The following is a 12980-nucleotide window of genomic DNA, read 5'->3' as shown; positions in this document are numbered from 1 at the left end:
ATTGGCAAGTTTTTTATGATTTTAACCTTTTTCTTTTCAATCAGAATTTAGCAGCACTACAATAATTTCTATAAGATATATGGTGATTCTAATAAATAAACATTAATACAATTACAGACATTTAATTTTTTGTATTGTCATTTGCCTTCTCTGAAGACCTGGAAGGTCCCGAGGGCTCCCCTGAGTTAATTTATTTTTTTAACACAGAGATAAAACTAATTTACAACCACAAGCTGAGATGTTGTCCATAGTGTGTCCAATCCAAACACTGTATTAAAGCAAGTGTTGTTTTTTCCAGAAATACGACTTCTACTGCATAGACAAATTCGGTTCTGTAATTGAGAGCGATTCCAATGAAATCGACGACCAAGATGATCAAGACAATCAAGATGATGAAGACCGTCAAGATAACCAAGAAGATCAAAGTGCCAAGTCTGAACAATTAGGTAACAGTGATTCTGATGATCCAGTCTCAAAATCATCTCAAACTAATTACAATATCAAAAGTGAGGAGGACACCCAAGCTACTTCCAAACAAGATCCGGAAACGTCTGAAACATCTGGCTCCTCCTGGATCGGTTCTGCTGTTAACGGCTGGTTTGGAGGTGGAGAAGAAAGCCACGACGGACCACAAGAGGAAACCCATGCTGAGGAATCTTTCAAGAGCAGAAAACTGGCCTTGGACATGGATGAAAACCAACTAGGAGAAGAAAAACAAGCTGAAACTCGTAGCTGGATTGGAGATGAACTGACAAATGTTTTTGGATTTGGGCAAAAGGCTTCAGATGGTGACACCAATGATTTATCAGAGGATATAATAGAAAATACGGAGAATTCACCCACAACACAGTCCAGTTCCTGGCTTCCAATGGGAATAAAGGACGTTTTAGGTTTTGGAGGTGGAGACAACCCGGGAGAACCTGAAGCTGAAGACAAAAATGAAGACTCCGTTCTCAAAGATGAACCCAGTCAACCTTCGGACAGCACTGAGGATTCAGGACAAGAAGACGAAAATGTGCCCAATCAAGGTGACCAACAAGAACCCTCAAGTTTCCCAGAGGACAATGTGGATCCTCCAGCTGATGCAGACACTAAAAGTGAGGAATCGGGATGGTACAGCAGCGTCTACAGCAGATTTACCAACCTTTACGGAGATGCTCAAGATAATAGTGACGTTAGTGATGATGGTGGAGGCGACAGTGCTTTAGAGGCAGATACTGCCCCAAAACTGACTCAAAACACACTCAGAGACACAGAAGGCCAAGATACAGGAGCAGGGCCAGGGTCTATGTTTTCTGTAGATCGCCTTTCAACCGTGTTCAATGGTCTAAAATCTCGATTTCAGTCAGACACGGCTGAGACAGAAGTACAAAGTGAGGAGGAAAAGCCTCCAGAGCAGACAGAGCCAGGTAAGGAAGCCTTTGTTGAGCAGCAGATTGATTACGCTGAGGAACACAGTGCTGTTGATGAGATTAAGCCGAGCTCCACAGGCCATTTGATCAGGGAAATGCCGTCATTGCCTGATGAAAACCTCGTCTCTCTCTCAGATGAAGAGGCAGAAATACCTGAAGCAAAGCTGGCTGACGATGTTATCCAGACTCCAGAGAGTTCAATAGGTCAGACCACAGCAGAGCAAGGCCAGACAGATGGAGAAATGGAGGAAGAGCAAGATATTTATGTTGAAAAGGTCTTGACAGATATTAGCACGGATAAGACAGCTGGTATTGTTGACTTTGGCACTTCAGAACAGACAGACAGTCCAATCGAAAAGAGGTTGCTCCATGAGGAACCTCTGGAAATAGCTGGTGAAGTAACTGACCCAAGCTCAGACACTGCTCAACCAGATTTCTCCACTGACCAAGGTCTCAACGCCCAATCCGTGCTTAATAGTGACAAGGCTGTTGAGATGTTAGCTGAGGAACCTGGTCTGAAAGACGCTGCCAAAACAGTAATGGGCACAACAGACGAACAGAAAGTAGACACTTCCACAACATCTGAAGCAGCAGAAAGCCAGAAGAATGATGCAAATGCACATAAAGGTTATAAAGACAGTGACGAGAATCCCAATGCAGGTGTTTTTAGCACTTATTTGGGCTATTTCAGTGCCCAAAAGGACACCCAACCTAAGACAGACACTGACTCTAGCATAGCATCGAGTATAGACGCTAATACACATGAGCAAGTCCAGCTTGATCCCAAAATAAATGAATTTAGCAGGTTGTCTAGCTATACAGCAAACGTTACAGACCAAGAGAGAGATGAAGACAGTGGAGATGAATCAGTGACAGTACGTGAAAAAGACAGCGTAGACTTTAGCGTAGACTTTACTCAGCAAAGTTCAGAGCCAGGCGAAACCCAAGAGGACAGAAAGCATGGGATTGTCCCTGATGTCTCTAAACAGGAATACAGTACGCTTGAGAAAACAGCAGATGCTACGCTAGGCCAGCCAGAAAGCAAGGTCAAAGAAAGTCAAGGGAAAATCCCATCAAAACACAGCACTGCCAGTCAACATCACAGTGATGCTAGCACTGCTAATAGAGAAGGTAGCATTGATAGCACTGAAGACGTCGCCACAGCTGAGGAAAGTGCTTTTCTCTCAGAAAATAAACATCAAGGCTTTGAACAAGGAGAACTGATTCAAAATGCTAGCGAAGATGCTAACACACTCGACAGAAAACATGACGATCCTGTTAGCATAGCTGAAGGTGCTAATGCAGATCATACTGCCTCTGATGCTAGTCTAGATAGCACTAAAGGCGTCGCCACAGCTGAGGAAAGTGCTTTTCTTTCAGAAAACAAACATAAGAAAGGGTTTGAACAAGGAGAACTGATTCAAAATGCTAGCGAAGATGCTAACACACTCGACAGAAAACATGACGATCCTGTTAGCATAGCTGAAGATGCTAATGTAGATCACACTGCCGCCGACACTACTCTAGATAGGACTCTAGACTTCACCATATCTGAAGAAAGTCTCTCAGACGATGAAAGTCAGAGCTATGAACAAGAAGAACAAATTCAGAATGCTAGCGAGGATGCTAACACACTAGATAGAGAAGATGACGATCCGGTTAGCATATCTGAAGATGCTAATACAGATCATACTGCCTCTGAAGCTAGTGTAGCTAGCACTGAAGACATTACCACAGCTGAGGAAAGTGATATTCTCTCAGAAAATAAACATCAGAAAGGCTTTGAACATAGAGAAGACATTCAAAATGCTAGCGAGGATGCTAACACACTCGATAGAGAAGATGACGATCCTGTTAGCATATCTGAAGATGCTAATTCAGATCATACTACCTATGACGCTAGTCTAGATAGCACTGAAGACATTACCACAGCTGAGGAAAGTGCTATTCTCTCAGAAAGTAAATACCACAAAGGAGAAACGATTCACAATGCTAGTCACAGCGATCATGTTAGCATAGCTGAAGATGCTAATACAGCTGAAAGTGATATTCTCTCAAGACATGAAAGTCAGAAAGGGTTTGAACAAGGAGAACCGATCCACAATGCTAGCGAAGATGCTAGCACACTCGTTAGAGAACAGAACAATCATGTTAGCATAGCCGAAGATGCTCATACAGATCACACTGCCTCTGACGCTAGTCTAGATAGCACTGAAGACGTCGCCACAGCTGAGGAAAGTCGTATTCTCTCAGATAATGAACATCAGACAGGGTTCGAAGGAGGAGAACCGATTCAACATATCAGCGAGAATGCTAACGACAATTTCGTAGTTAATAATAGGGATAATCTGAATGTTGTGGACCACAACAGTTCAAGTATCCTTCAAAGACAAGATGAAGATCACCAAACATCAAGAGAATCCGTGGGGAAAATGGAACAAATCTATGATACAGATCTTAAACCCACTCCAGATCCTCAACTATCAAAATCAAATCATAAAGACTACCCCAACCTGCAAGCTCATCTCAGTGAGGAGAGCATACAGGGTCTTTTGGAGGTCTTTGGTGGACACAATTTATCATGGCTGGACAAAAACCTGGGACAAGTCGGCGCAGGTCATGGGAAAGATCACAAGGATCTTTCTAGGCTTACTGACTTTGAGCAAACACTGGAACATCACCTGAACATGAGAGCCAGACACGAAGAGGAAGATGAGACGTATGCTAAAGTAGACGCCCTTTTATCCACTCTAAGAAAGACGTTTATGCCTGTGATAACAGATGGCAGTGTAGATAAAGCCCCAGGTACTAATCATAAACATTTGTCGATTCATTCATTTATAAGGCCCATCAAAAGTTTGGGGACACTTTGCATTCTATTGCTAGTCAATCGAAGCTAGTCAACCAGTATGACCAAGGTTGTTGACCAAAATACTGATCGACCAGCATGACCAGGCTGGTAAACCAGCATAACTAGGCTGGTCAACCAGCATAACTAGGCTGGTCAACCAGCATAACCAAGATGGGTAATCAGCATCACTATCAAGACCAGGCTGTTTGACCAGCACAACCAAGGTGGTTGACCAGCATACTGATCAACCAGCATGACTAGGCTGGTCAACCAGCATAACCAAGATGGGTATTCAGCATCACCACCAAGACCAGAATGGTTGACCAGCACGACCAGCTTCACAAAACTGGTCAACCAGCTTTACCAAACGGGTCAACCACTATTGCGAACCAGTTTAGGGTATGTTTTGACCTGGATGACCAGCTTTTCAACCATCTTGACCATCAAAAACCAGCTGGTCTTGAGCTGGATGTTAAGTTACAGCAAACTATCAAAGACAGAATTCCAAACCTGACGTTCCCACACTTTTGAGAGGCTGAACGTATTCATGTATCCAGTTCTCAGAAATCACCTCCCTTAGGCTTAAAAAACCCTGTGCTGATCTCATGTAAGCTGAGTGAAGGACGCATCGCTTAGTCCTAGTTCAGTTCTACTGGTTTGAATTTGTCCTCCTTCAACTGTGCGACATCTCTCACCACAGATCCCCGTCCAGACCAGTGCGTCGGTGAAGGCTGTGTCAGTCTGAATGATCAGGAAACACCAAACTCTGGGCCAGAGCCTGAGAGGGATGATAGGACTGAAAGCAGCTCCAGTACGGAGGACTCGGAGAGCCTGGTTTCTGTCTCTGAGGAACGAAACCCGTCAGAGCATGTAGCTGAAGAGAACCCTGTAGCAGAAGCCGTCCAGATGCTGGATGGAGAAACGGACTCTCACTCAGAGGAACATACTGGACCTGAGGAGTTTGTGGAGCCTAAAGAGCGACCACATGGTAACTGATTATTAATATTTTATTATTATTATTTTGTACTGTTCTGAAACTCAGTTCTCGACCTGGGATTACTTTCCTATTAGAATTATATTATATTATATTTTCTTTTAAAAACATGACCTCTTGACCTTCACATATCCAGATTCATAGGAACGTAAGTGCTTAAAGGAGCCTAAATTCACACTAAAGTAACATTTACAAGCTACTACTGTACTACTGGAGTTTCCCAGTTCACCCAGCACCTCCCAGCGCAGGAGCTGACGTGTTGCAGACACTGTTTTAATGAACACAATGATGGAAAACCATGACTTTTATGCAAATTTGATGTAATTTCATGTTATATAAATTTTTTCATGGTTTAAACTCAGTAAATAAACAATAATTACATATTAAAAAGTTTCTCTGTAGAGGATGTAAGGATGTGATTTGATCAAAGCTGCACACAAATAAATAAAAATGTGCATATATATATATATGAATATCATAACCTGTGTTTGTTGTCTTGACAGCAGGAGATCTGTACCGATACGCAGCTTTTGTGGGCGAAGTCACTTCCGACACCTTTACCTACGTCCTCAAGAAGAGTGCACACCTGAAAGACGTCATCTGTGAGGTAAGGGCAGAACTGAATACCTGCAGGTAGAGCTGAGGCTGTGCTGCTCCTTTAAGGCCTGCTGTGCAGTGGCTGTGCAGTGGCTGTGCTGTGGCTGTGCTGTGGCTGTGCTGTGGCTGTGCTGTGGCTGTGCTGTGGCTGTGCTGCTCCTTTAAGGCCTGCTGTGCAGTGGCTGTGCAGTGGCTGTGCAGTGGCTGTGCAGTGGCTGTGCAGTGGCTGTGCTGCTCCTTTAAGGCCTGCTGTGCAGTGGCTGTGCTGCTCCTTTAAGGCCTGCTGTGCAGTGGCTGTGCAGTGGCTGTGCAGTGGCTGTGCAGTGGCTGTGCTGCTCCTTTAAGGCCTGCTGTGCAGTGGCTGTGCTGCTCCTTTAAGGCCTGCTGTGCAGTGGCTGTGCAGTTGACATGTCAGCAGAGACTGCTCAGAGAGGCACTGCTGCGGCTGTAGCATGTCAGTTAGGTGTGTGGATTGCTCATGGACATGAAGGAAGAGCAGAAAGTGAGTATGAATAAGGTTCAGGAGTAAAACAGTTGAAAGTGTCACTAAACAACAACTTTTAGGGTCGATTATTATGAGTTGTTTATTGCCACGTATATAACCTATATAACAGTGACAGAGAAGAAAGCACAGCCTTAGTTAAACACAGACACGCCAGGGAAAGGACGACCGGACGATTTTGTAAGCTAGAATAGGATGTAAAAGCTGGTATTTATTATTTTAATATTTTAATATTTCAGCCTTGTCACTTTAAACGGGAAACTCTGATATTGTGGCGTTCTGCAATTGGGGACCGGCGGCGTAAACCATTCCATTTATAGGGGGGGTGTAAATGTGTTCGTCTCCGCGGTGAACATAGAAAAGGCTTGTTGTGAACGTCGTGGTAGTTATTTTACTTTGATTAAGTAATTAATACAAATTAAAAGAAATTAAAGCACACTGTGTGCTTAACGTTGCTGTGTGTCGCTGATCTCCCACACCGTACTCAGCAGGACCCCCCCGCGGAACAGCAGTTGGTCTAGTCCGTGTGCGCTCCGCTTCGCCGCTATGGAGCGAGCGATAAATAAATAAATGGAAGTATATCGTTAAAACCCTGTAAAACAACATCTCACACATTTAACAGGTTTTAGACATGGCAGAAGAGTTTAAGGGCGATTCTGCTGTGACGGAGGCGAGCGATATTGGAGGGACGGCGAGGATTTACTACAGCCTGGCGCTGGAGAAGATTAGAGATGTATGTGCTAACAGGCTAACAGGCTAACCGGCTAGCTGTGTTTACTGTCTGGATATTGACCTTATTAGTTCTCAGAGTTCAGATAAACATCCACTAATGCTGCTGTAATATCATATCGTCACATTGCTAATGTCCTGTTCTTGCTGTGGCTTTTTGAGCTTTATTGAGTTTCCTGCGCGCGCCTGATGCCCGAGCTCTGCTGCCCGAGCTCTGCTGCTCGTGCAGGTTGACCTCTGTGTTTAATGTCCGCCAGTCTGCTGCTTTAAAGGCTGAGCTGCTTCATTTCTCTCACCTGAGCTGGCTTATAACCTGCTCACTGACCGAAGATCAGCCAGTAACACCTGCTGATAGTCGATGGATGCTGTAACGCTTAAGCTTGAACATGCACTCACTGGCCAGTTTATTGGAAACCCCCTCTCCTGTAGATGCACCTTGCTGATGTACAGATGGAGACTGCAGGTGTTTCTGATAAAGTGGCCAGTGAGTGGAAGCACAAGGCAGGTGTTTCTGATAAAGTGGCCAGTGAGTGGAAGCACAAGGCAGGTGTTTCTGATAAAGTGGCCAGTGAGTGGAAGCACAAGGTAGGGGTTTCTGATAAAGTGGCCAGTGAGTGGAAGCACAAGGCAGGTGTTTCTGATAAAGTGGCCAGTGAGTGGAAGCACAAGGCAGGTGTTTCTGATAAAGTGGCCAGTGAGTGGAAGCACAAGGTAGGGGTTTCTAATAAAGTGGCCAGTGAGTGGAAGCACAAGGGAGGTGTTTCTAATAAAGTGGCCAGTGATGAAGCACAAGGTAGGTGTTTCTAATAAAGTGGCCAGTGAGTGGAAGCACAAGGGAGGTGTTTCTAATATAGTGGCCAGTGAGTAGAAGCACAAGGTAGGGTTTCTAATAAAGTGGCCAGAGATTGGAAGCACAAGGTAGGGTTTCTAATAAAGTGGCCAGTGAGTGGAAGCACAGGGATGTGTTTCTAATAAAGTGGCCAGAGATTGGAAGCACAGGGATGTGTTTCTAATAAAGTGGCCAGTGAGTGGAAGCACAAGGTAGGTGTTTCTAATATAGTGGCCAGAGATGGGAAGCACAGGGATGTGTTTCTAATAAAGTGGCCAGTGAGTGGAAGCACAAGGTAGGGTTTCTAATAAAGTGGCCAGCGAGTGGAAGCACAAGATAGGTGTTTCTAATAAAGTGGCCAGTGAGTGGAAGCACAAGGAAGGGTTTCTGATAAAGTGGCCAGTGAGTGGAAGCACAAGGTAGGGTTTCTAATAAAGTGGCCAGAGATTGGAAGCACAGGGATGTGTTTCTAATAAAGTGGCCAGCAATGAAGGACAAGATAGGGTTTCTAATAAAGTGGCCAGTGAGTGAAAGCACAAGGTAGGTGTTTCTAATAAAGTGGCCAGTGAGTGGAAGCACAAGGTAGGGGTATCTAATAAAGTGGCCAGTGAGTGGAAGTACAAGGTAGGTGTTTCTAATAAAGTGGCCAGTGAGTGGAAGTACAAGGTAGGTGTTTCTAATAAAGTGGCCAGTGAGTGTATGCTAGTTGAATAGGTCTTGCAGTGTATTTGAGGAGTGTGAGGGTCTGGGGGCTTCGTGTGAGGTGTGATCTCCTCCTGCTGCTGCAGAAGCTTTTCTGTTTGGTCTTGCAGAACAGTTTGGTTAGGCTTCCTCTTTTCACTGAGAAGCTGATTTCATATCTCTGTGGATTTCTTGTTTTAGGTCGTGCAATCACTTCCTGATGATATCCGGCCGGGTCCGGACCTTTACGGCCTGCCATGGGAGGTCGTCTTGGTCACCACCATGTTGGGTCTCTTCACTGTACTTCTCTTCAGTTGCAGGTTTATCCAGTCTGTAAGTGTTACTTATAATAACACATATATAATATTTGCAAAATAATCCAAATATATTAGAAATTTGACATTTTATAAACTAGACATCATATCTGCAGGTTCCTGCAGGTTCTTGGCACTCTTATAGGGGACTGTTCTCTCTGAGAGTTGTCTTCTAGATCTCATCCCGACCTCCACAGTTCCTCTGAACTGCCATTTCTTAATAACAGTCTGCAGTGTAGAAACTTCAAGCTGAAAATGCTTGGCTCGACGGTCTTGTGTAGTCTTTTCTAGCCTGTGTCTTTATACAATCATATTACAGAGGTGTCAGATCATTTATAAAACCTGTAAATTAGAACTTGCTTGCCAAACAAATTTGAGCCATTGCAATGGTCAATGTGTCCAAACATTTGCACTGTGCACACATGCAGTGTATTTTGCTAGCATGTGCTTGTGTAATGTGTTGTGCAGCTGTCAGTAGCTGTCTATTGTGACTCATTTTCTTTGTGTCTCCCCAGATTAAAAGCAGACTATATGCAAGTGAGTCCTCCATTCAGCCTCTACCTCATACTGATTGTCCAGTCAGCGCGTTTCTTTACTCATCCAGCTCTCTGATCCGTTTCTAGGTAAAGAGAGGAGAATGGGACAGAAGGTGGCCGAGCTTCTGGAGGAGAAGTGTAAAGTGCTGGAGACTCTCAGTGAGTGCAAACAGAAGGTGGGTTGAGCCATGAAAGTCATCTCCGGCCTTTACTTCAGTCCATGTTCTAGACGAGTGAGTCACAGTGTCAGAAACCACATTATCAGTTAGAGATTACTGAGCACCCCCACTCCCCTGTTCTGTTAGGTGCGCATAAGGTTCTATTAACTTGTTAGCAGCTTTAGTCTGGTAGGTCTTGTTTAAAGCTAAAGAAGCAACAAACTTGTCTCGGTTGATCAGCTACTACTATTGTGTGGTGGTGATGAACTGGGTCAGTTTGGCCTTTGGTCGAACTATGGCGTTAAATAAGGGGCCAGTAATGGACGGTATTGGTGTTAATGTTTCTCCCAACAGTTTAAGAAGCTGGAAACTGCTCTGCAGAACGGAGGAGCCTCAGCTCAGGCCTCAGAGAAAGAAAATTTAGAGGTAAAGGGTCGTTTCATGCAATCAGAATTATAATTATGCATTAATATATTGAGTTTCACATCACATCTTTGTTTTGAAATATGTAAAAAAAAAGTACAGTATGCTCTGTCTGGAGACAATATATGATTAGCTTTTGTAATAAACAATTTTATCATAATAAACAAAATGCTTTTATTAGAATAATGTCACTATTGTCAATGAAAGCTGCATGTTCAGCTACAAAAAAAGCATCATTAGTATTGTTTAACCGTGTAAAGTGCAGCAAAGGAGTTTTTCAAAATTTGAACAGTGCTAGTAATATATCGTGATACATATATTTAAATTGTTGGTGTTTCATATATATGTATATATATATATATATATATATTGCCCATTTCTAGCTCTAAACATTGTTACTAATCTGAATGGCATCCCTGCATGCTATAAATAGTCTGAATCACATCATAATACGTGTAATATTCTGAATCTTATGTTTAATCTTAAGTAATCTTAAATTTAAGATTATTAACAGTGTATAGGGATCATCTCAATACACTGTTATATTCTAAATCATATTATATACTGTTAATAATCTGAATCATATCCCTGTACACATTAAATAATCTGAATAATATTATACACTGTTAATAATCTGAATCATATCCCTGTACACATTAAATAATCTGAATAATATTATACACTGTTAATAATCTTAATCTTAATCATATGCCTATATGAATTAAATCCAAGTCATATTACACATATTACACTGAATCATATTCCTATAGGCTGTTAATAGTCTAAAACACATCCCTATACACTATTAATTTGTGTTTTTGTACACTGTTAATAATCTGAATCATTTCCCTGTACATGTTAAATAATCTGAATCATATCCCTGGACACATGAACTAATCTGAATCATATCACATATTATTAATAATCTGACTCATATTATACACTGTTAATAATCTTAATCATATCCCTATACATGTAAAATAATCTGAATAATATTATATGCTGTTAATAATTTTAATCATATTATACACTGTTAATCATCTGAATCATCATGCCTTCTGTTAAGGCAATGTCTAAGAAACTGGAGCAGTCAAATGCTGAGATGAAAAGTGATCTAGAGAGGCTGCAGGAGGAGCTGGAAAACCAGAGCAAATTTAGGAAACAACAGGAAGAGCAGGTACTGTAAATATGTACCCCCCCCCCTCCCACCCCCAACCACATTTACTCTCAGACTGCAGTTGAACTTCATTGTTTTAATGGAGTGTCAGAAAGAAGAAGTTCAAGTCCAGTCTTTGTGTGTTCCAGCTTGCAGAACTGGAAGAGACTTTAAAAACCATGGAGGAGGACGCTAAAGAGCGCAAGTCACAGCTGGAACAGGTAATGATGTTACACACAAGTCCGTGTTGATCACAGTAAGTAAATAGCTCCTTGATCTCATGGTGAGTAATATGACTGATGTCTTTACGCTGCAGGATAAGACTACACTGAAAATCCATGAAATGAACACAGAGAGGCTACAGAAGAAACTGCTGTCGGCCAAAGAGGAGAGCTCCATGCTACTAGAGAGCAAAGCCCAGGTGTGCCTCTCTCTCTCTCGCACAGTATTACTATACAGAAGACACTTCCTCATATTGTTTGTGTGTATCAGTGCCGAATCGTGACTTTATTTGGGGTCAGAGCTGAATTCTACAGTACTGCTAATTTCTGCTAGTAGGGGGCAAATGTTTCTGATTAGTGTGAATAGCGTGTTGTGGGGTTTTCCTTGTGCAGTTGGTACAGGAGGCGGAGGGCTGGGGTGAGCGGCTGAGTGAGTTGGAGGAGGAGATGAGGATGTGTGAGAGGTCACACGCCGGCATGGTGGAGGACTGCACTAATAAAGATGAACGCATCAAGGTACGGAACTACAGCCACAGCACAGAAACAGATATTAGAGAATTTATTTATAGAAGAAATTATTCAGTTTAACTCCTAAGGACCCTATTTTAGCGACCTTTAGGCGAGCCAACAACTGTGCAGCTTGGTTTAGGGGGCGTGTCTGTGTGTCTTTGCTATGGTAACAATGGGAAAAGTACAGCTTGCGCGTCTCGAAACGCTCAAAGGTCATGTACTGAGTCTCTTAATGTATCATGGGTGTGTTTGTTTTGGGCGTAACGTGCAGTAATAAACCAATCAGCGCGTCTCTCGCCGTCCCCTTTAAGAGTCGGGGGCGGTCTGTTTGACTTGTGTAGGTGCAGGTTGCTATTTCAGTGGTGTAAAGTGGGCGGGGGTGTACGAGCGTCGGGCTGCACGCACCTGTGTTGACAATTCACTGCTGAGATAGCAACGAACGTCTAACTGCTTACAAACGTCTGCCTAGGCTGCTTTCAGTCAGTGCAGCTCCTCCTGTGTTTTCTGCTGCTGAGATACCTGAACACACCTACACCGCGCCCGTCAGCGTGGAGATATTCACAAGCACCATCGCTGTTTAAACGGACGGAGTGGCGGACGGAGTGAAAATAGACTGTTGGCGGGTGTAAGATAGCAACGAGCATCCTGACACACCTTGCACAGGGTGTAAGATAGGGCCCTAACACTATCAAGTACATAAAGGGTAGGATAATGGAAAACAGTGGTGCTTTTTTTTTCCCCTTTCAGTTTGATTTATTGACCAATTCTGACAGTCATGAACCTATATAGTGTAAAATAATATTAAAACATATATAAAATAAAAAATCTATAATGTAATAGTACATATAATATGGAAATGTGGTTCAAAATGCTTTGTGAATAAATATCTTTACATGAACTTGCTTTAAAATGACAGTGTTTTAAACTTATGTAGTAGTTTTGTATTTATAAAAAAACACCATGCACATAGAAAAGTGAATGTTAATGGGCTTTTTAAAATGGTTAAAATGGAAAGTAATTATAAAAACAATTAAAATAAAGGTGTGTGATGGAACGTCTTCAAATAC

The 12980-nt window shown here is 42.7% G+C and overlaps 1 protein-coding gene across 2 annotated transcripts in view; it reads left to right on the top strand.

Annotated features, from left to right (window-relative positions):
• mia2 (MIA SH3 domain ER export factor 2) overlaps positions 1 to 12980 on the top strand; it is a 31197-nt gene that overhangs the window by 3054 nt on the left and 15163 nt on the right. For both annotated transcript variants that reach the window (XM_072688962.1, XM_072688961.1), the window contains exons 4-14: positions 299 to 1409; positions 4964 to 5251; positions 5761 to 5864; positions 8797 to 8928; positions 9425 to 9446; positions 9533 to 9621; positions 9958 to 10029; positions 11093 to 11203; positions 11332 to 11403; positions 11499 to 11603; positions 11797 to 11919. In XM_072688962.1, coding sequence (XP_072545063.1) covers positions 299 to 1409; positions 4964 to 5251; positions 5761 to 5864; positions 8797 to 8928; positions 9425 to 9446; positions 9533 to 9621; positions 9958 to 10029; positions 11093 to 11203; positions 11332 to 11403; positions 11499 to 11603; positions 11797 to 11919 — 2229 coding nt within the window. The remainder of the gene's footprint in view (positions 1 to 298; positions 1410 to 4963; positions 5252 to 5760; positions 5865 to 8796; positions 8929 to 9424; positions 9447 to 9532; positions 9622 to 9957; positions 10030 to 11092; positions 11204 to 11331; positions 11404 to 11498; positions 11604 to 11796; positions 11920 to 12980) is intronic.

Source organism: Salminus brasiliensis, chromosome 10 (genome assembly GCF_030463535.1).
Source record: "Salminus brasiliensis chromosome 10, fSalBra1.hap2, whole genome shotgun sequence".
Taxonomy (NCBI): Eukaryota; Metazoa; Chordata; class Actinopteri; order Characiformes; family Bryconidae; genus Salminus; species Salminus brasiliensis.
The sequence above is the reverse complement of the archived record's forward strand: the minus strand, read 5'-3'. Positions and strand labels throughout refer to the sequence as shown.